The 22533-nt window shown below is 39.3% G+C and overlaps 1 protein-coding gene across 1 annotated transcript in view; it reads left to right on the top strand.

Annotated features, from left to right (window-relative positions):
• The window catches only part of OGDHL (oxoglutarate dehydrogenase L), a 55149-nt gene that overhangs the window by 16603 nt on the left and 16013 nt on the right, over positions 1 to 22533 (top strand). The window contains exons 5-16 of the mRNA XM_075109601.1: positions 859 to 974; positions 2913 to 3067; positions 6003 to 6149; positions 6759 to 6849; positions 7351 to 7530; positions 7913 to 8041; positions 8422 to 8601; positions 8920 to 9072; positions 10387 to 10489; positions 11099 to 11227; positions 13538 to 13688; positions 15695 to 15822. Coding sequence (XP_074965702.1) covers positions 859 to 974; positions 2913 to 3067; positions 6003 to 6149; positions 6759 to 6849; positions 7351 to 7530; positions 7913 to 8041; positions 8422 to 8601; positions 8920 to 9072; positions 10387 to 10489; positions 11099 to 11227; positions 13538 to 13688; positions 15695 to 15822 — 1662 coding nt within the window. The remainder of the gene's footprint in view (positions 1 to 858; positions 975 to 2912; positions 3068 to 6002; positions 6150 to 6758; positions 6850 to 7350; positions 7531 to 7912; positions 8042 to 8421; positions 8602 to 8919; positions 9073 to 10386; positions 10490 to 11098; positions 11228 to 13537; positions 13689 to 15694; positions 15823 to 22533) is intronic.

Raw genomic sequence — 22533 nt, forward strand, 5'->3', positions numbered from 1 at the left:
CATCGATACTAGCCTTTCAGTCTTGTCTGTTGTGTATTTTGGCTTTTGAAGCTGTGTAATAGTTAAGTTAAATATTTTCTTAAACCATATTCTCAGCCAGAACAAGTTTAGATATGTCTAAATCAAGATGGGACTATATGCTTAAACAAGCTTTTGTCTTAGCTGGGGTGTGTGTGTCTGTGTGTAAATCTGCGCATTTTAGAAGGGGTCACCGGTTGGGAAGTAGAGCTGTACAGGTCATTACATGGCTATTTCCAACTAACTTCCCTATAAAGGGAAAGAGGGTAAATAGAGATGCCTTGGAAGCTCTGCCAGAGTGTTCGCACAGTGTTATATTGATCATGTTCTGTATTTTCTCTTAGTCTATCTGTTGATGTAGTATAAGTTAATCTGGTATGCTCCCAACCAACTGGTTCTGTCTGTGAATAGTGGTTCTTTTTGATTTTGTTGCTTATGGTAGAGCGAGGAAGAAACTCCTGTCATTACAGTTAGTTATTTTAGTGAACAGTGAATTGCAAGATATAATATGGTGGATTGATGGCAGGTATGCTAATATGCCAAAATACAAAAAGGTGTGGGTGATTTTAATTTCAGTTGCTCTATCTGAGCGTTTAAGAATGGTTTGGTACTTCTAATCAAACATAAACTCTTTAATGAAAACATCTCTTTTTAAAATCCACACTAAAGTGCATTGCACTAACGGGTGCCTCCAAAATATTCACGCTTCCAATTTTTAATCTGGTACCCTCTTTCTTAATGTTGCTTTATTAAGCTTAATTTGGGGTGGTTTGAAAAACAAAGCTGGCTTCCTTTTTGTCTCCTGCCCTGCTTCGCAAATTGATAATGTACCTATTGTAGGGTTTTATGGTTTGCACGAATCAGATTTGGACAAAGTCTTTCAGCTGCCTACAACCACCTTCATAGGAGGAAATGAGAACAGTCTTTCTTTACGAGAGATCATCAAACGGCTGGAGGTCAGTTTTTTTATTTGTCATTGTTTTCATCCAAACAGAAGTGATCTTTTTCCAGTTGTCAGTCACAAACATCACCATTTTTCAGTTATTAATAGAGCATGTAAAGAATTCAAATGTCGTCAGAAATAAACCTTGTACTGTTTCTAGAGATGGCAGCACCATTAATTTCATTGCCCGGGTATCTGAAATACGTAGATTAAGGATGAGTATAAAAGAGGTGAATAAGGTAGAACACCAATTTGGACTCTAGTTCTGTAAAGAGCTGATGTTAAAAGGAGAAGAGCCTTTACAACTTGTCTTTTAAGTGTTCTACCACAGATAAAACACCTTTGCATGCAGTACTCAGGACGTGCAGGGGTTGCTCTCAGAGCCCGAGCATCAGTGAGACTTCTACCTGAGTGAAAATGTGAGGGTTGGGTACCAAATTCATGAAAGCCCAGCTATAGCTTGTAGATAGTGATCATCCTTGTATTCCATCCCCAGTCCTTTTTCTAGAGTTTCATTATCTGGCAGTTGATATGGTTATGCCATGTGATGTCACCAAAGCTAAAATAATTTAAAGCAAAAGTGATTTAAAGAAATGAATATAATTAGAGGGGAACTCCAAATAACAAAACAGCAAGTAGGAATGGTAATGGATTTGTAAACTGAGTTCGTAAGTACTGGCTATTCCCGATTGTGCTCTTTCCAGGATTTTGGAGTACTGAAGTCGTAGAGATTTCTGTTACATGGTAATGAAATCCATTGGAGTAAAAAGAGCTAGGGGTGAGGAAATATTTGAAAGGATGAAATACAGAACTAAGTTACAAGGATGTAAAAATAAAATAATTACTGAGCATGTAAGAGTTCATGGCTTTGACCTGTTGCAAGTGTGAGAGAATGTGTTGACTTGCACGTTTGACTGTTACATTGGCTTAGTTGAAGCATGGTAAATTGTTAGGCCATGACATCTCTGTTGTGCATTCGAGCTCTATATTTGTTTTTTGGTTTTTGCACTTCTAGCATGTCTGTGCAGCGATTTTCAAGAGATAATCCTTAAAATTGTAATGTGCAAACAAATGGACAAAATCAGTCGCAAAATCTAAAAGCCTCAAGGAACTGATTTGTGTTAAAGAGAAATAACCCTCTGGTTTCCCTCTTCTCTCCAGAGCTTTGGATTTTTTTTCACTGAAGTTAACCTTAAATTCCTTTTTAGAGGCAGTACATACTCTGAGTCTGAACACATACTATGTGTTCAGAATGGTTTTGTCTCAAACTCACAATAGCCTTACTTCTGTTGACTTGTGTTTTGGACCCATTTTTCTGGTGAAATACTCTTTTTATGGTAAGAAAAAGAAAATTTAAAAAATGCAACGACAAGATAAGATTTCTGAAGTGTCTTTGCGTTTTTCCCTGTCCTTTCTCTGCTCTCAGCTGCTTGATTCTTTTTCAGATTTCCAACCTTCTGAGACTTGACAGTTACCAGATAATTTGCATGAGGCTTCGTAGCTGTCTTCTCATAGTCTTTATTGCTTGATTTCAGGTGACATTTAAAAAAGGCATGGCAAATTTTGATAAATGACTTGGAATCTTTGCTGGTGCATCTAAAGAAAAGACTTTCTTATGCCTGTAAGAACAGTAGCGAGTTAGGTGAAATATGTCAGTCAGGTTAAGGCAGATTTATTGGCCTACTTTGAATGTATTACCAGATGAGAATCTTCCAGATTCAAAATTTTGAAATGTTTCGTTGTAGGAAAAGCTTTCTGGCACAAAACTAGATCCAGTAAAGTAATTTAATTGCTTATAGGATTACTGTGGGGAAGATATAGTGGAAGAGGAAGAAGACAAGATAGCTTTCAGAAGAGTAATATGTACAGAAAATATAATTTAAAAAATATATTTGTTTCTTCATGACCCATTAACTCCTAAAGCTTCTTTGTTGGTACTTTCACATCCTAGAATACCTACTGCCAACATATTGGCTTGGAGTTTATGTTCATCAATGATGTGGAGCAGTGCCAGTGGATCCGGCAGAAGTTTGAGACACCGGGAGTTATGAAGTTTACTAATGAGGAAAAAAGGACTTTGTTGGCAAGGCTGGTGCGCTCGATGAGGTATGCTGGGGTGGTGCTGGGAAACTGCTCTGGGCTTCTGGGTGTAAGCTGGTGCAGTCTGTAAACTGCTGAGGTGGAGGTGGAGAGTCTAAATGAGATCTGGAGTGCAGGAGGGTGTAGTTAACCTGGCTGTGGTATCAAAGGAAAGTGTGTGCTGTGAGTATGTCAGGGTCTGTGTAGTGACTTCTAGTATTCTATTTTCTTCAAAGGCAAGTTGTGGTGTCTAAGACGTGCAGCCTTTAGTGGCATATCTGGCAGTGTTTTCATTGGCTTGCAGAGATAAACTGGGAAAAAATTGTTTCAACAAGGGACTAGTAATATGCATCTGTTTTAAAGATTCATAACCTATTTCAGAAAATAGGTATCAGAGCAACATTGGATACTGATCTTCTGATATATTCTATCTACTGTGCATCTTTCTAGTAGCACATGATCAAAGGAAACTGTTCTAACAGTCAGATCAAGGAGAACTTTTAGATGGGTGAAATGTTGACATGAGCATTGTTTGACTCGCTGGGATGCTAACAGTCTCTTTGGAAGGCTGTGCCAACATGGGACTGGATTTGAGAGGCATAATGTGATTTTACGTCCTGTTTTTGCCGTTCTCCTTTTGGGGTATGCCGAGATGTGCTGTACCATTGCATGACCTGGCAGCAGTTTTGGTCTCTGTAATATGTGAATGTGTGTTTGGAAACGGTTTATTGATTGCTCCCATTGTGGCTATCTGTATGGAAATACTGTCATCCCAGAGACTGAATTACCCTCTCACCCCTAGAACAAGACTGTCTTCTTGGGCACAAGATTTATTACAGTTCTTGATCTGAAACAGTTCGCATATCCTTTGATAAATACAAGAGTTAGAGATTTATAAAGACACATTTTTTGATTAAGCTTCTATGTTGAAAGACTTAAAAATGAAATGCTTATTGGAGGTGTGGGGAGATATTTTTGCCAGGTTTTGTTTGCCAATATTATAGCAAGATTGTCTGGTGAAAAGTTTAATTTAAACTGAAATAGGAAAGTCACTTAATGGTCAAATGAATATTGCACTTAAGTAAGTTTGTTTAACAAGCCCTCAGTATCAACCATTTCCATTTATCTTGAGACAAGGATTTGTGCTTTTATTCCTGCCTGACTAAGCTGTGGAAAGATCTGGGGTTTCTAGTTGCATGAAGGAGCTGAATGTTCATCTTCTGCTAAATTAATTGTCTGCTGAAAATGGAAGAAAAATGTTTTATGTAAAATTCTATGCAGCGATCTCTAGCATGCTTTTTCTTTTTGTCTGAAAATGATCAAGAAAAAAATCTGGTTTTATGGAAAACTGGTTGTGCTCTTGAGATTTGTGGCTTTGTAAAGCGGATTTTGCTCAAGAATACCATTTTCAAAAATGTTCGTTCCAAGTACTGCATGCTTCAGGAAACTGAATTTTAAAGTAGGATTTCTCATCCTTTGTGGAGTTCACTGATACAGGTTATTGAACAAAGGGTCATTTTTAACATTTCCTCCTGTAAAATATTATTGTATATCTGTGAGTTACTTTGTGTATGCATTAGTAAACATGTTAGACCCTGACTATGTAGTCTGATCTGGGCATCATCTTAAGCCTTGCAGGGTCAAGCATTTCTGGATTATCCCTTCTGAGAGTAACCATCTTTCATAAGACTTGCTCCTCATTAGGTACTGAACGCATGCAGTGACAGCGGGTGAGCTGCCAGCCCTCGCGGACTCGCAGTGGCATATGGGGGACTTGCAAGATGTGACAGTGAAATATTGTAGTTCTGCACACTCAGTGGCAGTTTGCCTCAAATAATGAACTTTCTGCTTGTCCAGTACTGGCTTAACTTGCAGCTGCAAAGAGGAGGAAAACTGCGTGTACAACCACTGCTTTGATTTGCCCTGTAGGACTTGCTGTTCACATGGGACCCCACTTTCAGTTTATATAAACTGGCATAGCCCCGCTGACTTCCCTGAGGAACTCTGGCAGCACAGCTCAGCGGAGGGTCTGGCTTGTTGCTTAGATGCCCGAATTGTAAGGGTATTGATGGGTGAGCTAAGGAGAGTCTTTTGGCAACTCTTCATTTCCCTGCTTTTAGGACTTCAATCTAAAGAGATAAATGTCAGTGTTCTAAGTGAGGAATAAGCTGAGTATTAATGGATTATGGCAGTGTTATGAGTCGAGGCGTTGCACAGATGATGTAACCAATACAGTTATTTTAATGAAGATGTATTTTCTTTGCCTTTTGTATCTCCAAGCTTTACAACATATAATCCTTTCAGTGTTTGTTCAAAGGTACTTTTAACCACTCACATTGCCTCTGGCCCAAATGCATTAAAGAACGAAAGAACGTAGAGCTGTCAAGGATTGACATCTTCCTCCTGCTGCAGCTGAGGCAGAGATGCCAGTGTCCTAGTTCTTGGCACATTACCAGCTGTTACCTCACACGGTCTGAGGAGCCCTGCCGTTGAATAGGACCTATGAAATAGGCGTGCTTTCAACTGTATTTCTACAAGTTTTTAATAATTACTTCCAGAAAATACAGGTTCTCCGTTATGTCTTCTTCAATCCATAGAAGAGACTTCTTTGCTGTTACTCTGCTTTCCCCGTGGCCAGTATACATTTTGTGTACATGGGAAGGAGCAGAGTTTAACTTGGGAAGTTAATTTTATCTGAGGTGGAGGCTCTTCTTCCTGTCTCAATTGTCTCAAAGTCCTTGTACGTACTTCTCAGATGGAGTAGAAATAAGACTTAATTCTCTCCTAGGTCTTCCTCCCTACATGTGACTTACTTCCAGAGGCCTAAAAACATGTATTCACAGATGTTTTAAAACAGTGTAATGTAATTTTATTTGCTAAAAGATGTTTGACAATAAGTATTTTCTACATTATCTTAATACAAACACTCTCTCTTGTCTTTTTGGGTTTCTTTTTGGCAAAGATTTGAAGACTTCCTTGCTCGCAAGTGGTCTTCCGAAAAGAGATTTGGTTTGGAAGGATGTGAAGTAATGATTCCTGCACTTAAGACCATCATTGATAAATCCAGTGAAATGGGAATTGAATATGTTATAATGGGGATGCCTCATAGGTAATGTCAATGGAAACCCCCCAGCAAAGGGGCTTATTGTCTTAAGACAAGTTTTGCATTCTAGAGTTTTATTAACGAAGTTGATATTAGAGAACCTAGGGCAGCAAGAGTCAGTCGTTGTGAGTAATGGGAACACAGAACTGTAACAAATACCTGCCAGTGAGAGGCTACAGGCTTCACAGGTAAATGCTAGTGGAACTCTCTTCTGTGTACTTTGAAGCTGCAAGCAAATGTGGCAGCAGCCATGGAATCTGTCCCACTGCATAGAGTCTAGAACTGAGAAAGCTTGGTGTAAGATAGTATCAAACTTAATTTTGCGATCTGCCTTAATTAATTATTAATGTCATCACGTTACAACTCCTGGGTAGCTACAAAATTCATTTCCCATATGTGGAAGACTAGGTATCGTAAAACGTCGGTGGGAATGCATTGGAGGACCTTTGCAATGGGAGGAGAAGGGTAGAATGAAGGGTTTCTGGTTCAAAAGTTTGAAATGAACTTCTTACTTGCAAATTTCTGACAGAGATGGCTTGCTGATTTTGTAGGTTTTATGCTGTTAACTCTGTTATTACCATTTCTGAGAAATAACTATGTTTGGAATTTTCTTAGAGGTAGGCTGAATGTATTGGCTAACGTAATCCGAAAGGAGCTGGAGCAGATCTTCTGTCAGTTTGATCCCAAACTTGAAGCGGCTGATGAGGTAAGGTGCTGTTTCTGTATAGACCTATATATAGAGGTCAATGTTCAAGGTAGTCTTCAGTCATTTTGGTCATGGTTATTATGAAAATAGCATTATCAGCTGCTGAAACGCACTGTCGTCTTTTCTAGCTTGAGGAATATGATTTGGTGAAATTTCTTAACAAATTTAAAGACTATACTGAACCTCTAACATGCAGAAGATGTCTTAGGAATGACTGTAGATAAGTAAGTTCCAGGTCATTTGACTGAATTCTTAATCACTGTTTCATGTAAATTAAATGGGTATCAATGTTCTGTAATATTTATCCAATATTGGATAGTGACACTAATAAAATAGGAACAGTATTCCAGTTTGAAATTATGGTGTCAAACCCATCGTGCATACTGATGTACAATTACCTAGATGCATTTTTCAGACTGAAGCACAAATTTTAGGCATAGTCAATCAGGTGTAGCTGGTATGAATGACATTCCTGAGCTTTGAATACGTCTTGCATGTTAGGGATCTGGGGATGTAAAATATCACCTGGGAATGTACCATGAGAGGATCAACCGAGCAACAAACAAGAAAATCACTCTGTCCCTGATGGCTAACCCATCTCACTTGGAAGCAGTTGATCCTGTTGTGCAAGGGAAGACAAAAGCTGAACAGTTTTATCGAGGGGATACAGCAGGGAAAAAGGTAAAGATTTTTTTAGTAGAATAACTCTTACCGGTAGTTTTTAATATTATTTTTAATAAAAAGAGTTTACCAGTAGTTTTGTATCACAGAGTCTTCCTCTCTTTCTCCTTCACAAAAGGGATATATCACCTGTTGAACTAGATAAGGTTTTTGACATGGTACCTCAAGGGTAACTTCAGGAAGTAGGCTTAAAACTTTCTTTCATTTGTGAACCGAGCAAAGGCAGCAGAATGCTGACACAGCTGTGGTTTATTATAAAAATACTGTTCTGTTTTATAAGCGCTACAGAAATATGGAGCAAAGAAAACCTTCTGAGAAGCTTAAATTGCAGTTTTGTTTTCTAATATATGTGTGGATATGTGTGTATAATTCTCCCTCTTAGGTTATGTCCATATTATTACATGGGGATGCTGCCTTTGCAGGACAAGGAGTGGTTTATGAGACATTCCATCTTAGTGACCTCCCATCCTATACCACAAATGGCACTATTCACGTTGTGGTCAACAACCAGGTAAGAAGTAGAACATTTTCTAATCAGTTTGTCTGCTGAATAGTTGCTAGTGTATTGATTTTTATTCTTGTTTGTCTTTAGCAGGGTGCAATGTCGCCCCAATTATTGAATAGTTAGGATGTTCCTGAAAATGATCATAGTATCTAGTAACTCTGAGTGGATAATATTTTATCACCTACATTTATTTCACTCAATTTGTAACACTGAATTGGATTAGGTTTGCTTTGTTTTGTTTTTAAGGGAGCAAAAAGAAGCTAGCTAGCCAGAACGAAAAGCCGATACTACTGCTATGTAAATGACCATTAACAGAAAACCTCAAGCGTTCAAAACAAAGTAGAGGGAGATGCCCACATTTTAATGGAAGTTCCTGGAATTTTTAGATTGGCTTCACCACAGACCCCCGTATGGCCCGTTCATCTCCATATCCTACTGATGTTGCTCGTGTGGTCAATGCTCCCATTTTTCATGTGAATGCTGATGACCCTGAAGCAGTGATGTATGTGTGCAGTGTAGCTGCAGAATGGCGGAACACATTCAATAAAGATGTGGTGGTTGACTTGGTAAGTCTTGGGTTTCTTTTCATTCTGTATGTTATGTACCACTCTCTTATTTTTCTGTGGCTTAAAAGACCCAGTCAAGGAACATTTTTATTTTAATGGCCTTTAGTTTCTTCATTTAAAAAAAATAACAAACCAAACCAACAGATAAACAAACGAAAAACCTAAAAAAAAGAACCCAACAAAACGAATAACAGCCCTACAATGATCCATAAATGTTTTTATAACATAAACCTCCTAAAACCTCTGTGAAACTATGAAATTGAAAGAATTTCATCACATGTTTTTCCTTACCAACAAACACAATCTTTCCCTTTGTAGGTTTGTTACCGTAGGAGGGGACATAATGAAATGGATGAACCGATGTTCACCCAGCCTCTAATGTACAAGCAGATTCATAAGCAGGTGCCGGTGCTGAAGAAGTATGCTGACAAACTGATCGCAGATGGGACTGTAACACTGCAGGAGTTTGAGGTACACGTCAACAGAACTAAAGGGAACTTACGAAGCTGTCAGTAGGAAGACACAGCTGTCACCGTATGCTGTCTGCTTAAAAACCTTGCTTTCATTACTGTGATAAGTCCTCACCCTTTGACACTTTCTGATGCAATTTGGTTTGGGTTTTCATGTAAAATAGATACTATTGTAACGAAAGGACTGAAAGTGCTGTGAAGTAATTAATACATATTGCACAGAAAAAAATTTGCTTCAGTTCTGAGATTTGTAAAAGGTGATCAGATGTGATTGCTAGAGATGGAGGCATATGTCAGCTGTTCATCTCCAGGATCTTGATTCGGCAGTAAGACAGTATTTGAATGCTCATAGGTATAACTGTAACTTCGTATTGATAACCTTGGCAGGCTTGTATCCAGCAATAATGCAATAAATTGAGTTTAATGTTTTTATCATCTTGCAATAATTCAACTAAGATCTGAGATCGTTTGAAATATTCCAGAAGGATGAAGCGTAGAGTCTGGTGCCCAGATTAAGCTGGTTAGGTCTTTACCTTAGTCTTTTTGAAAGTGAATGTGTAGAGTGCAGATGCAACAAAGGACCTTCTGAGAAGGTGTGGCTAACTATGTAGTGACAGAATATTGCAGATGGACAAAAAAGCAGTTTGTGTAGGTGCATCTGTTATCTGCAAGAATGATCACAGCTCATGCAGAACTAGCTATCCTGAACTGTTGTAAGCATGTGCCAGTAGGGGCATGGGCTTTGGTGACTGGATCCAGGATCCTGGATGGATTTTTTGCTGTACAGACTGAGCTCAACTGAGTGTGGTTTTGGATTGAAACATAGGTATTGTAGAGGCGTTCTGCCTCTACAGAGTATGGCTTTGGATCTGTTGCCATTGATGGGTGCGGCCAGCAGATTCTTAGCTAAACTCCCGTAGCCAAGCTAGTTTTCTAGGAGGTTCTGTTCTAGTCTTTAGTGGCTTCTGTATCCTGAAGTGTGAGAGCTGGATAATGCTGATTGTAGAAGTATGACTGTAAATTATATTTGGTACTTCAGTTCAGTCTCCTTCTAGAGCAGTGCTTGCAACTTCAGCTCCTGGTACTCTGCTCTGCAACATGTGCTCAATAAACTAAGTAATTTAAAGTCATGTGGGTAAGCATGTTTCTAGAAGGCAATTTGATCCTAGATAAAATGAAATTGTTTGCATAATTGTAATTAAATTTTCTTCTGGGGTTAAAGAACTGTTTTTATCATACTGAATGCTAGGTGTCATCTGTAAGATACAAAGGTGTTGTGTTTATTCATCTTTAAAAGAGAGGTTTTGTTCTACAGGAAGAAATTGCAAAGTATGATAGAATATGTGAAGAAGCATATACTAGATCTAAGGATAACAAGATCCTACATATCAAGCACTGGCTTGATTCACCTTGGCCTGGTAAGAAGTGTCCCTTCACTTATCCTCGTGTTAAAATTATTGTGTTTTTATTTTGAGTCCATATTCTAGGGCTCTTAAATGGTTTTTACCAAAAGTGTTCCTTTAAAATAAAACATGTGACCTTTGGTTTGCCCCGGTTAATAGTAAATAAAACATTCTGCCAGATCAACTTGAAAGGGGTGCTTTTCTTAAAAAACATGCAAAGGGGTGACTTTGCAAAAGACATCTTTTCAGTTGAGCAGAGAAGTGTTTTCTTCTGTTAACTGACTGTACCTTCAGGAAGAAGGAGTATGTCTCATGCTCCTTTTTTTTTTCTTGAGGGGTTGAGGTGCCCTGTGCCTTTTATTGGCTGTCTCTGCCCATGTAGCTGGACTTCACAGGGAGTGAAAGCAGAAACAAAACAGATCATTGTGTGCCTGCAAGATCAAGTTCTGTTGTAATGCAGGCAGTCAAAATGACTGTGTCTCCCAGTGAAAGGTAAAGAACTAGGTTTAGGCTGCTGCTTAGAATGTCTTTTAAGAGTTGTGGGTTTTCAAAGAAATTATAGATAGTGTAGATATCTCTTAATCAGTCCTTGAACATCTCTCCTTGAACATCTTTTACTTCCAGGATTCTTTAACGTGGATGGAGAACCCAAGAGCATGTCTTGTCCTCCAACTGGCGTTTCAGAAGACCTTCTGACTCACATTGGCAACGTGGCTAGTTCAGTGCCAGTCAAAGACTTCAAAATACATGCAGGTGAGCTGGAGTCTTTGTTTCTCCTCATGGCTATGTTTCTTGCTCACATTCGATATTTCTGCACACCAGGTGCTGTTGGGCCATTTCCCAAAGAGGGAAATGCCTGTGGCTTTTATTTTAACTCTTCTCCCCTATGGGCAAGAAGAATGTGGCAGTTAAGGTCCTGCTGCTTGTTCTCAGCATAATGTTCTTTCAGTATCACGCCACTTTTTCTGTTCCCTACCTCATTTAAATTACCTCTGAGGGAGGTAAAAGTCTCTTTGTAACATTAAGTTAATACCTCCTTTCATTCTTCAAGTCCTTGTGGAAATGCTGCCTCTATGCAGCACGCTTGTGGGACTTACTGGGAAGTAAGGCACCCACGACAGAAAGCGCTACTAATGTTTGGGGTTTTTTTAATGCTAAAACTGGTGGTAACTTGACGTCCATTTAAGACACTTTTCTTGTATTAGATAACTTTCTACTCAGGAATATAGCTTGATCCTTTCAGACCTGGCAACATTGCTGATATACTATGAGCCTAATTTTAGTACAGGCGGAACGGGCTCTGTGCAGGCAAATTCAGACACAGTTTTTCTTTCAACTTACTTGATGATAGCACAAATCCAGCATTTTCTCAAAAAGTCTTAGCTTTTGGTCTGAAGAGATTAAATTCTGAATTTGGTATCTGTTATAGTAAGAAGTTAAATATGCCTGTCTCACTGGGGAGCGCCGGGTGCTGTGTCAAAGTTCTGAGTTAATTCTTTTACGCCTTGGGCAGGCTGAAGTCTAGCAGCTCTACAGGGAGCAATAGCATGTTCATTCCGTGGGGAAACACGGTGATACTTTAAGGGATCTTTTTTCTTTTGTTGGCTGGTAGGGAATATACTTAGGATCAAGAGGAAGAGCTTTTTTTTTTTCCTGGATAAAATCTCTAGCTAATCTTTCTTCTCCAGAGCCATCTATCAAGGAATAGGGTGTGCCTGCTGTACGTGTTCTATGCGTTTGTGTTCCTTTGGGACAATCAAACACAGTTACAAGTAATGATGATAGGACATTCCCAGTTATCAACTGCAAGCTTGTTGAGCAGGCACAATTAATAGATGAACTTTTAAAACTCTCCTACACATTTGTGCACTTTGTTGTGACACTGATAAATTTGAAATTATAATTGGCTAATAAAATTTAATATTAGACATTCTAATTAAAAAGGTAAGACAGTCTCTCTTTAGTACCTTGGTTAACCATTGACACTAAGTAACACTTGCCAGTATAAAAGATAGATTTACGGTTCAAAGCAAATTTTGGTCTGCTAGATTCTTTTATGCAGTTTAAAAGGCCATGAAAGAGAACATTTTGGGAGAATTAGAAGGGGAAGAGCGCCTTTGATGTACTTTGTCCTTCCACTAGAATGAAACAGCTTCATATCTCAGTCTTTCAACAATTGGAAGATTATTTTGTTTTATCAAATGTTTAGATATTCTAAAGAGAAAATTGTCAAGATTTTTTTTCACTTTAAATTCAACAGTTTCAATGAGAGAATAGTTTTATGTAGCAAGAGAGCAGAGTGATTTTTGTAAAAATGGGGAAAGTAACAAAGGCGAGCATGGGAAAATAACAAATAGGACAGCTTGCCAAAAGCATCAGGGCAGATGTGAAAACAAGATGGTGTCAAGTGACACTGACTACACTAGGCTTACAGCCTCAAAGCTGGAAGCACCGGTGTGCAGCTTTGAAGATTTATTCTGTTTAAAGGTCAGTGTTGCAACTTGTGTTTTGGCTTACCAAGTTATAAAATAGTCACTGTTAAAAGAACAGTTTTTGGTTAGCAACTGAGGATCTGTTGGCAGCTGCTACAATTTCCTATTTATATGATACAGATGAATCCAGCCTGTTTTGCTTTGTAATATCTCCAGAAGTCCAATAACATAAATGCCAAGAAAAAATGAAAGAAAGAAAGAGAGAAGAAAAAGTCATGAACCCAATAGCTGATATTTTCAGTCTCTTATAAAACAGTACTTGGTGTTAGAGATGTGAAAATAAATCTTTAAGAAGCAATATTTCACCATGAGTCTTTTTGATTGTCCTTAGTAGTTTCTGACACAGCCAATCTTATTTTCTTCTTCTAAAACAAGGTATGAATGTTACACAACCCTTTGCCGGGGAAACAAGTTATTTTACTTTGCTAGCAGTGCAGTTCTAGAACAATTTGTAGACCCCATTAGATCTGTGTTTAACTTAGCCAGTGGGGAAGGAGAATGGTGAATGTAATGTGAACACAAAATATCTCTGAAGTAGGTCCATTGATTTCTGATCTTTATTCCAATGTAGGACTCTCTCGGATTTTGAGAGCCCGCTTGGAAATGACCAAGAACAGGGTTGTTGACTGGGCCTTAGCAGAATACATGGCTTTTGGCTCTTTTCTGAAAGAAGGGATCCATGTCCGGCTAAGTGGACAGGATGTGGAGAGGGGTACTTTTAGGTGAGTACTGAGATAACTGTTAAATGCTGTCCCATACTTAAAGAAACACCTTGACATTTTTTAAACAATGTGGTCTTCTGTGGGAAAGGGGAAGTTGAGGCTATTCAGCATCAACCTGGATGTTATAGATTCTGGCAGTCAACAATAAACAAATCTCCTGTGTCTCTGTAAAGAGCATTTTAAAGAATTGTATTTAAGGCAGAACAAATGTTCTTAGAGCCTTTCTTTCTTCTCTTGCTGAAAAGCAGAGATATTTTTTTTCCTGCTTTTTAACTAAAAATTCAGCTGCAATCCATCTCTAATTGCTGAGAGATAAAAGAAGGGTATTTGCTGCTGCAGATTCTGAAGTCTTCTAAATACCATCCCAGTGGTGGCTGCTTGGAACTCGGGTATCCTGTGAACAAACACATTGCCAGTTGGCAAGGCTTTTTTAAGTGAAACAAGATCCTTTGTACCGAGACTTTTAATGACTATGGAGCATGAATGAACGCAGAATCTGATCACTTGGTAAAAATATATACAGTTCTGCTGCCTTACCTGATTCTCCGTGGAGTGAAATGTTAATGATGTATTTAATTGAAGCCTTTGATGCGAAGCCCGTTGCTGGGGGTGAATGAACTAGCAGCTGCACTGTGCTTCATTGTGAATGCTTGCAGAAAAGAGATAAATCTTGGTGCCTGTCATCTCTGTTACAGTGCTCTGTTTCTGTGCTGAGCTTCATTTGGTATCCAGTCTTTTGGCCTTTTTTTTTTGTTCCCATTCTAACAGCAGTTTAGCAAAATCCTTTGGACAAGACCTGAAAACAAAACTGAAAATTGGGAGAAATAAAGCTGCAGATAGAAGGACTGGGCCCCTTATCATCTGAAGAGAGGGAAGGAAAAGGGGAGAGAGACTTGATTTTGAACTGGTTTGATGTCAGTAAACCTGACAATCCCACGACGGCCAAATCTGACTTGATGTCTGTGTATTTCTGGCTGTCCATCTATGCTCATTGTAATCACCTTTCGCTGGGGTAATACAAAACTTCATGCTGAAGAAGCTTATCGCCTAGCTAGGCATTCTGTCTTTGGCTGAATGACAAAAATAGAATGACAGCGGCAAAACTTATTTCTGCCTAACAGCTGGTCTGGTGTGTGTATTTTCCTCTATCTACCTCCCGCCCTGTGCTGTTCTTCAAAGATTCTGTCTTTTCCTGACCTTATATTGCTGACTTCTAAATACATTTCAGAGCTCTTTTGCTAGTGTTCATTATAGCAAAGGGAAGTACAAAAAAGATTCAGTCTTCAGTGTTGGCAGCTATACAACACACAGTAGTTGTTACCAGTATAATAACTGTCCTTATGTTACCAGTTGTTGAGCTGGACATATTGGTGTGATTCACTCAGTCTGCTCAGAGCGTGAATGGATTACAGTAATTACTTCAGTCATCTCTGTTTTGGTAGGGTTCCTCGGTGCCCCATTCTGATGCTGATTAATGGTGTTCTAGAGAGCTGTAGATGGTGCATGCGAGTGGAAATCACAGGAAAGAGGATACAACTGCTTCAAGTCTTGGTGCTGAGATTAGATTAGATTAAAATTTTGCATAAAAGGCAAACAAAAGTTGTTTTGAGGAAAAGTTTAATAGTATTTGAACTTTTAAAATAAAATTTTGTTTGTTTGGTTGGTTGGTTTTTTTAACTCTAATCAGTATATTTTATAGCAACAGCCTCCCCACCTCTTCCCCTCTTCCCCCGAGTTCTACTAGTGATGAGGAATGTTCGGTTTCCATGAGTGCTTGAAAACAAGCCTGGATAGTCAGTGAAAGTCCTTATAGTGCAGCAATCGTATTAAGACGTGTGATGGTATTGCTAGGTTTCAAGCAAACCAGGCTGTTGTGTAAAGCAAAGATAACTGTACTGCTTGCATGCTTTCTAGAACATAGCTTTGACGGTTCATCTTTGAAAATAGCTCTGTTAAAGCCCAAAGTTATTCTTAGCTAATAAATTTCTTTCAACACCTATTTGCAGCCATCGTCATCACGTCCTTCACGATCAAGAAGTTGACAAGAGAACGTGTGTTCCCATGAATCACCTCTGGGAGCAGCAGGCACCCTATACTGTGTGCAACAGCTCCCTCTCTGAATATGGTGTTTTAGGTATGTACGGGGTAACTATCTGACAGATCTGCTTATGTTCTAATAGGTCTCTAACAAGGTGTAGGAGCTGATGACTACTAATTAAGAGGATTTTTGTTCTGATTTTGCTTTAATGGGGTTAAGCCTCCTGGCTACAAAGTTATGCTTTTCCTTGAGTTTGCCAAGCCTCAGAAGAAACAAAAGTCTCCTTCTGCTAGTGGCATTTAAAAATAAACAAACTCTGCCTTTGTTGTATGTTGACATTATCACATTCATAGCAGTTTTGTTATTGGCTGTTTTGGCTCCCCAGGTGGGAGCCTGGAATTGCAAAGCAGGGGTCTAAAGTCCAATCAAAAATGCCTAAACTGATTCCCCGCCCTCTCACCTCCTAAAAAAGGTAGTTCTACCAAGAAATTCAATAAATTTACCCTGTTCATTGAAAGGTTTGTCCCTTGTTGTCTTGAAGGGTTTTTAAAAAACTCACTGTAGTATAAACTTTAAGCCAAACTCTTGTTTTTTTCCTACAGTGTGATATGATAGGTTTCATTTTTAACGTACATTTTAGTTTTAACATTTTAGCATAAATTAAAAATTAGAGGGGAAAACTTCAACTGGGTGTTTGTTTGTGGTTTTGTTTCCTTTTTTGTTTTCTTTAGTTTTTGAATGTGCTGCCTGTGGTATCAGGCATATGAATTTGCAGGTTTCAATGTGCTTGTGGTGCAAAACTTTCTGCACTCTTCAAATGGTTATTTGTTTAGGCTGCTTAGAACATGCTTGTACTTCAAAACTATCAACTGTGAGACTTAAGCAGCTTTTGGTGGAAGTCACAAAACATGTAGCATTGGTCTCATTAGTATCTAACAGGAAATTACATAGTAATGACAGAAGATGAGTTTCAGAGACTAACGTAGCTATATGAGAAACAGCTCAGCAAGAAAGAGAATGTGGAAAAAAGCTGTAAGTTGTATGAAACGGGTATCAAAGCTCTTCCTCTCAGGTTGTGGCATCTCTTAAACATCCCCACATTTTACAGTTATAGGTTTCAGTTGAAAGCATCCATCTGTTGTGGTTGATCTTGGCAATGCTGGAACACGTACCCAATGATTTCTCAAAAGGGGAGGAACTGTCAGCAAAATCAGGGACACTTTGTAATACAGGTATAAAAATCCACCCTGGCCTTATCTGAACTGCTATTCTGAATGGTGCTATTTCAAGAAAACAAATTCTTGTTAGTGATAGTATTAATCATAGTGAATTGTATTTTTGGTACTGGACAGACATTTTACCTTCAGGCGCAGAGAATGGATAACCTCGCTCTGACATGATGAGGGTGGCAAGAGGAACGTGGAACACAAAAGGAAAACATCTAATAATTTATCAAATTGTTATTGATCCTATGGATAAATAATGAAATAATATTGTTTCATATCCATTACAGAGCTAGTGTGAAGGGAAAAGATGAAACATTGTAGTAGATAAAGATGGTAATTGATAGCTGCTTGCTTCAAAGTTCCAGAAGTATTTGATCACTGTCATTTTTACATATGTTGTGGTTTAACCCCAGCCAGCCGCTAAGCCTCACGCAGCTACTCATTCACTTACCCAGGTGGGTTGGCGGAGAGAATTGGAAGAGTAAAAGTGAGAAAACTCATAGGTTGAGATAAAGACAGTTTAACAGGTAAAGCAAAAGCTGTGCATGCAAGCAAAGCAGAACAAAACAAGGAATTCGTGCACCCCTTCCCACGGGCAGGCGGGTGCTCAGCCATCCCCAGGACAGCAGGGCTCCATCACGATTAACAGTTACTTGGGAAGACAAACATCATCACTCCAAATGTGAGCTGAGCATGGTGTCATATGGTATGGAGCATCCCTTGGGTCATTTGGGGTCAGCTGTCCAGACAGTGTCCCCTCCCAACCCCTTGAGCCCCCCCAACCCCTCGATGGTGGGGTGGGGTGAGGGGCAGGAAAGGCCTGGGCTCTGTGCAAGCCCTGCTCAGCAGGAACTAAAACATCCCGGTGCTATCAACACTGTTCTCAGCAGAAATCGAAAACAAAGCCCCATACTAGCTACTCTGAAGAGATTTAGCTCTATCCCAGCCAAAGTCAGCATGAGATATGCTACACATTACCTATTGCTAATAATATTAAAATTAAAGTGGTATAAAACAGTATAGTTGGAGCATGGGCTGAATAGTTGAGATTTTTTATTAGCTCTGTGGTAGAATTGGTGTGAACAGAAGTTTGTGTATCTATAAGCTAATATAGTAACACATAAATGTAAACTCTAAATAGGAGAGTGCAAAAGAGGGTGTGTATGAACATAAGAAAAATAACTGGGATAAATAAAAAGCGAGACCTTAATTTCAGAGAATTATTTTTTTGTTTGTGTTTGTTCATTTTGTTTCCTAGTGTTTCTCGATTTGGTCTGGGGTTTCTAAATAGGTTACTGATTTGTTTTTTTTTTTTTACATTCAAATAATGTATCCAAATGTGAAAGTGACAAATGCCTGGATATGGCTGAAATCTGATTTTGTTCCAAAAATTACACCTCAGTAGGCCTAGGAAGCCTAGTGTTGATATGGTGTGACGGGCAGTTCTTATTGCCGCAATTCCGTTCTTTAAAAAATTAAACAGTGGGCTCTCTTTCTTTCTCTTGCTTCATCTCATCCTGCTCACTATTGCTATTCCCCCTTCCCCAGCAGCAGAAATGTGAAGTTGATTTAATAACTTTCATTGAATATAAGCAATAGGGCAAAATATGGGTTAGTTCATCCACTGAAAACAAAGTCCCATTTCTGTGCAATTCTGTTCAACAGACGGTGATGACAGGTTCTTCAAAACCAACAGTATTGATATTTTTAATTGTTAAGAACTTTAAATCCCTCATGTCTTAGATATTTTCTGACAGTAAAGGAGATGAAGTTGATAGTAATAGTTGATGAGTGATTTTTTTTTTACTAAAAATGCCATGCTTCTATGCTGAAGTGATTTTATAATTAAGTTTTCTCTCCCTTGCTAGCTTTTACTTATCAATGTTCTCCAACATGTTTACTCTTATGTTTTGTATCCGTAGACAGTGCTGGGATAAGCAGCAGTGTGTGAACGTGTCTCTTCTAGTTAAGCATCTCAGTCAAAGCCCCAGTCAAAGAGGGGCTGTTGGAATTGTTACCTGTTCGGCTGGTAACATCGCTGGGTCTCCTTTTTAGTACTCAGAGGAATAAGTGAACATTTGCAGTTCAAGGAGTTGATTCTTCTGGAGCAGCAAAACCCTCCAACACTTTATTTTCTCTAACTGCTATTTCTAATATATAAACCTGTTACAAGGAACAGTTTGGGATTAGTGCCCTAAAGTACTTGGGGGGGGGCAGGGTTGTGAGAGGATATCAAGAAAAAAAATAAAGGTGTTAAGAATTTAATTTATGACTGTGTTAACATGCAGCACCTCAGAAGCATTTGGGGAATTCCCTTAGTTTCTGTGAATTAGAGCTAAGTGAAAATGGATTGAAGAGCCCAGCATGATAAAACTACAGATTATTTCCTTGGCAGGTACATAAGCCAAGAGCTGGCATCTGTTCAGAGCTGTGAGCTTTGCACCAAGTTATTGTTGAGCTGGTTAGGAACACCTGGGGTGTAACTGCTCCATTAAAATGATACTCTGACAAGATTGATTTCACTTAGAAATAAAACAATGCCAGTCTTGTTCACTTGTAGTTCAAACAATTGCCTATGTTTTGTATACGGGAAGCTGGGAGTGTGCGTACCGAGGCATTAAATCAGTATTTAACAACCTCTGATAATTTTGTTTGACATCCCATGTTGACTATTTTTAGCTATATCCAGATTATTACAATTGAGTTGTGCATCCACTCATCTGGCTAGAAATTTTCCCTTTTACTGAAACAATGTCTGGGAGTATAAGCGGTGACTGTGTGAAGTCATTTAAGCGAAGAAGTTTGTCTGAGCTTTTTTGCTGACTGAAATAGAGGAGAAAAGCAAAAGTAACTTACAGGCACTCCATGCTACCTTTTCAGCATTTTTTAAATACTTGAAGGGATCTCCTGTCTTTCTTTACTGCCCTCAGAATGTAGTGTTGGTTCTCCGTCCAGAAGGTGCAATTCTCTCGTCAGGTTCGGTGCTGGCTTTGAGAGGTCTTGGGCTGTAGCACTGTAACATCCCATACTGGGAACTTCCAGGGAACTTCCAGGCAAGATAGGCTTGGAACTAGTGCATAGTTCAGCGAATTCCTGAACCACGAGAGCTGGAGTACAGCTTCCTCAAGGGGAAAGTTCCTGTTTAAAGCAAAAGATGAAGGGGAGAGGACAGGTATTGATTTAAACTTTTTCTTTTTTTTTTTTTTTTTTTTTTCCAATATATTCCTAGGATGCAATGTGTAGTGTTACTACTCATTCAGAACAACATATTTTTAAGGTTAGGAGTAGCAAATACAATTCCCTGTCAGAAATGGTGTTAGGAAATAGGACAGACTGTAGTAACCGAGGACCAGGTTCTCAATGGCATGTGCATGGAGCTCTAACAGGGCATTACTCTTTCTGTTTAATAGTCAGCCACCAGCTGGGAATTAACTTCACTTTCTCCTGGGCTGTGCTTGGGTTTGTGAAAGGATGCATGTCCCTTCTCCGTTAGTCCTTGTGCTTAGATTTTCTGTTAAACATAGCACAAATCTGCCTGTGTAACTTTCCTCATTCTGACATTAAATCCCTGCACTGATAAGCCCTATATAACCACTAGTTAACATTCATGCCTTAAGTCACTTTGAAATCATATTACATTAAGCTATAGCCTTACGTACGTTAATTGAAAAACTACAGTTCTTATGACAATTGTGAAAAGTGCTGTGGGGAAAAACACAGCATAATATGCTGCGTAAGCTGCCACTTTGCTTGACAACACCTCTCTCTGCCAGAGTGGCGAAAGAACGGTAAGGGAGCACAGCAGGAATTGGACTGATAGAAACAAGCGTTTCTGCTATGCCTGTCATCTAGGGACCTTAATGAACTTCAACAGTTAAAACATTAGTTTTGGAGCCTTAATCAACTGCTGTGTATTTTTCTTCCTCAGTTTGGAAGCTACCAAACTGCTGTGCTGGGTCCTGGTCCCCTGTGCCCTGGTGTGCTCTGAGCCCTGAGCTCTGAGCCTGGTGTTCGGGAGCTGGCTGCTGGCTCTCCACCACCCTTTGGGTCCGCAGGTTCTTTACCTGTCATTCTTTGAAAGCTACGTCTTGCAGCCTGGTTGTCTTGGCACTGGATTTCCGCACAGCTTAAACCTGTTCTCTGTGTTTCTAGCTGTGTAAGAGTTAATCCTTTAAACTCACAGAGTTTGTACAGCATTCTGAAGAAATGTTCAGTTCTTGTCTCTGCAGACACAAACAATGAAAGTTTACAAGGTGTCTGCTGCAGGTTTTTTTAACCCTTTACTCTGGTCTGAGGTTGAGCCCTCACGAGGGGCCTGGGTAGGAACCTGCTCCCCTGCAGTTCATGTCCCGTCTCTAGAACGATGGAGTCTTTCCAGCTCCGGTCACCCTCCCTGGCCCTGACTCATCTGGTGCCCCAACAAATCCCTTTCAGGCGAAGCACCTCACCCTCTCCTGCGTTGTTCACCTTGCATCTGTCTAGAGATCTTTCCACCAATATATATTTGTTTTTTAATTTAGCAGTTCAGATCGTGGTCTTTATTTCTCCATCGTGGTCTATATTTTCTCCATATGCAGGTAGGAGTTGTAATTCTTGACAGACTCTCTTGCAATTGCTGGTGGAACAGCTTTAATGTGAGGAACTCTCATTGTCATTTGCCTGGTGGAAAATGAGTTCTGGTATACCAACGATGGGTATACCACAGACACACATTCCATGAAATAGCAGTCTTGGCAGAATTAATTTCAAAATATTAACCAGAATGTATAGATTACATTTGGATATATTTACCCAGATGTTTTTATGCCTGCCAGAAAGCTTGCAAAAGGCATCTGTATTAGGGTCACACTTTACAATGCAGCTTCACCTGTGACATTGTCACCTTGTGGAGATTATTAGCACAAAGTGGGCATTAAGATAGGAAATGAGAAATGACGCTCTTTTTTCCGTGTGAATTTTAGGGGTGATGTTGGTACATGAAACAGAATTATGTGTGTGCTCTGACCAAGTTTTAAATATGCATAGAGCTCCATTCTCTTTGAAAAGCACTGTGTGATTATTTATAACTCCAAGCAGTCAAGACCTCAGTTCATTCTCTAAAAGCTAGATTACGCCATCCTTACAGAGAGCAGCATATGTGCAAATAAGTCTTGAACATATTGCATATTTTCTCAACCATGTCACCCAATCAGTAGAAATGGTCTCTTAATGCTGGTGTAAAATTAGAATGGGATTCAACCCTATCTAGGGAAATCTATTTTTCAGATACCTTTGGGAACACACACTGAAGGAGTTGCAGAAATTTTTCCACTGTTTGCGTTGCGTTAAAAACAATAGAATCACACAAATAAGGAGGACAGATTTAAAATGTGTTCTGAGAGAAAGGCTGTTCAGGCTGTCAGGCCAAAGGAACGGTCAGCAAAAGCCATCCTCTTTGGTAATGCACTGTCATGGTGACTCACAGAAGAAAGGCTGTCTGTCTGACTTATCAGTCACCTTTTGGCCTCTAATGTACTGTTGCCTTTTGGTGTGAACACGAGCATCTGCCGGAGTCATGGATGGACTGCTGAGAGTTCAGCAG

The sequence above is a fragment of the Phalacrocorax aristotelis genome, chromosome 14, assembly GCF_949628215.1.
Source record: "Phalacrocorax aristotelis chromosome 14, bGulAri2.1, whole genome shotgun sequence".
Classification (NCBI taxonomy): domain Eukaryota; kingdom Metazoa; phylum Chordata; class Aves; order Suliformes; family Phalacrocoracidae; genus Phalacrocorax; species Phalacrocorax aristotelis.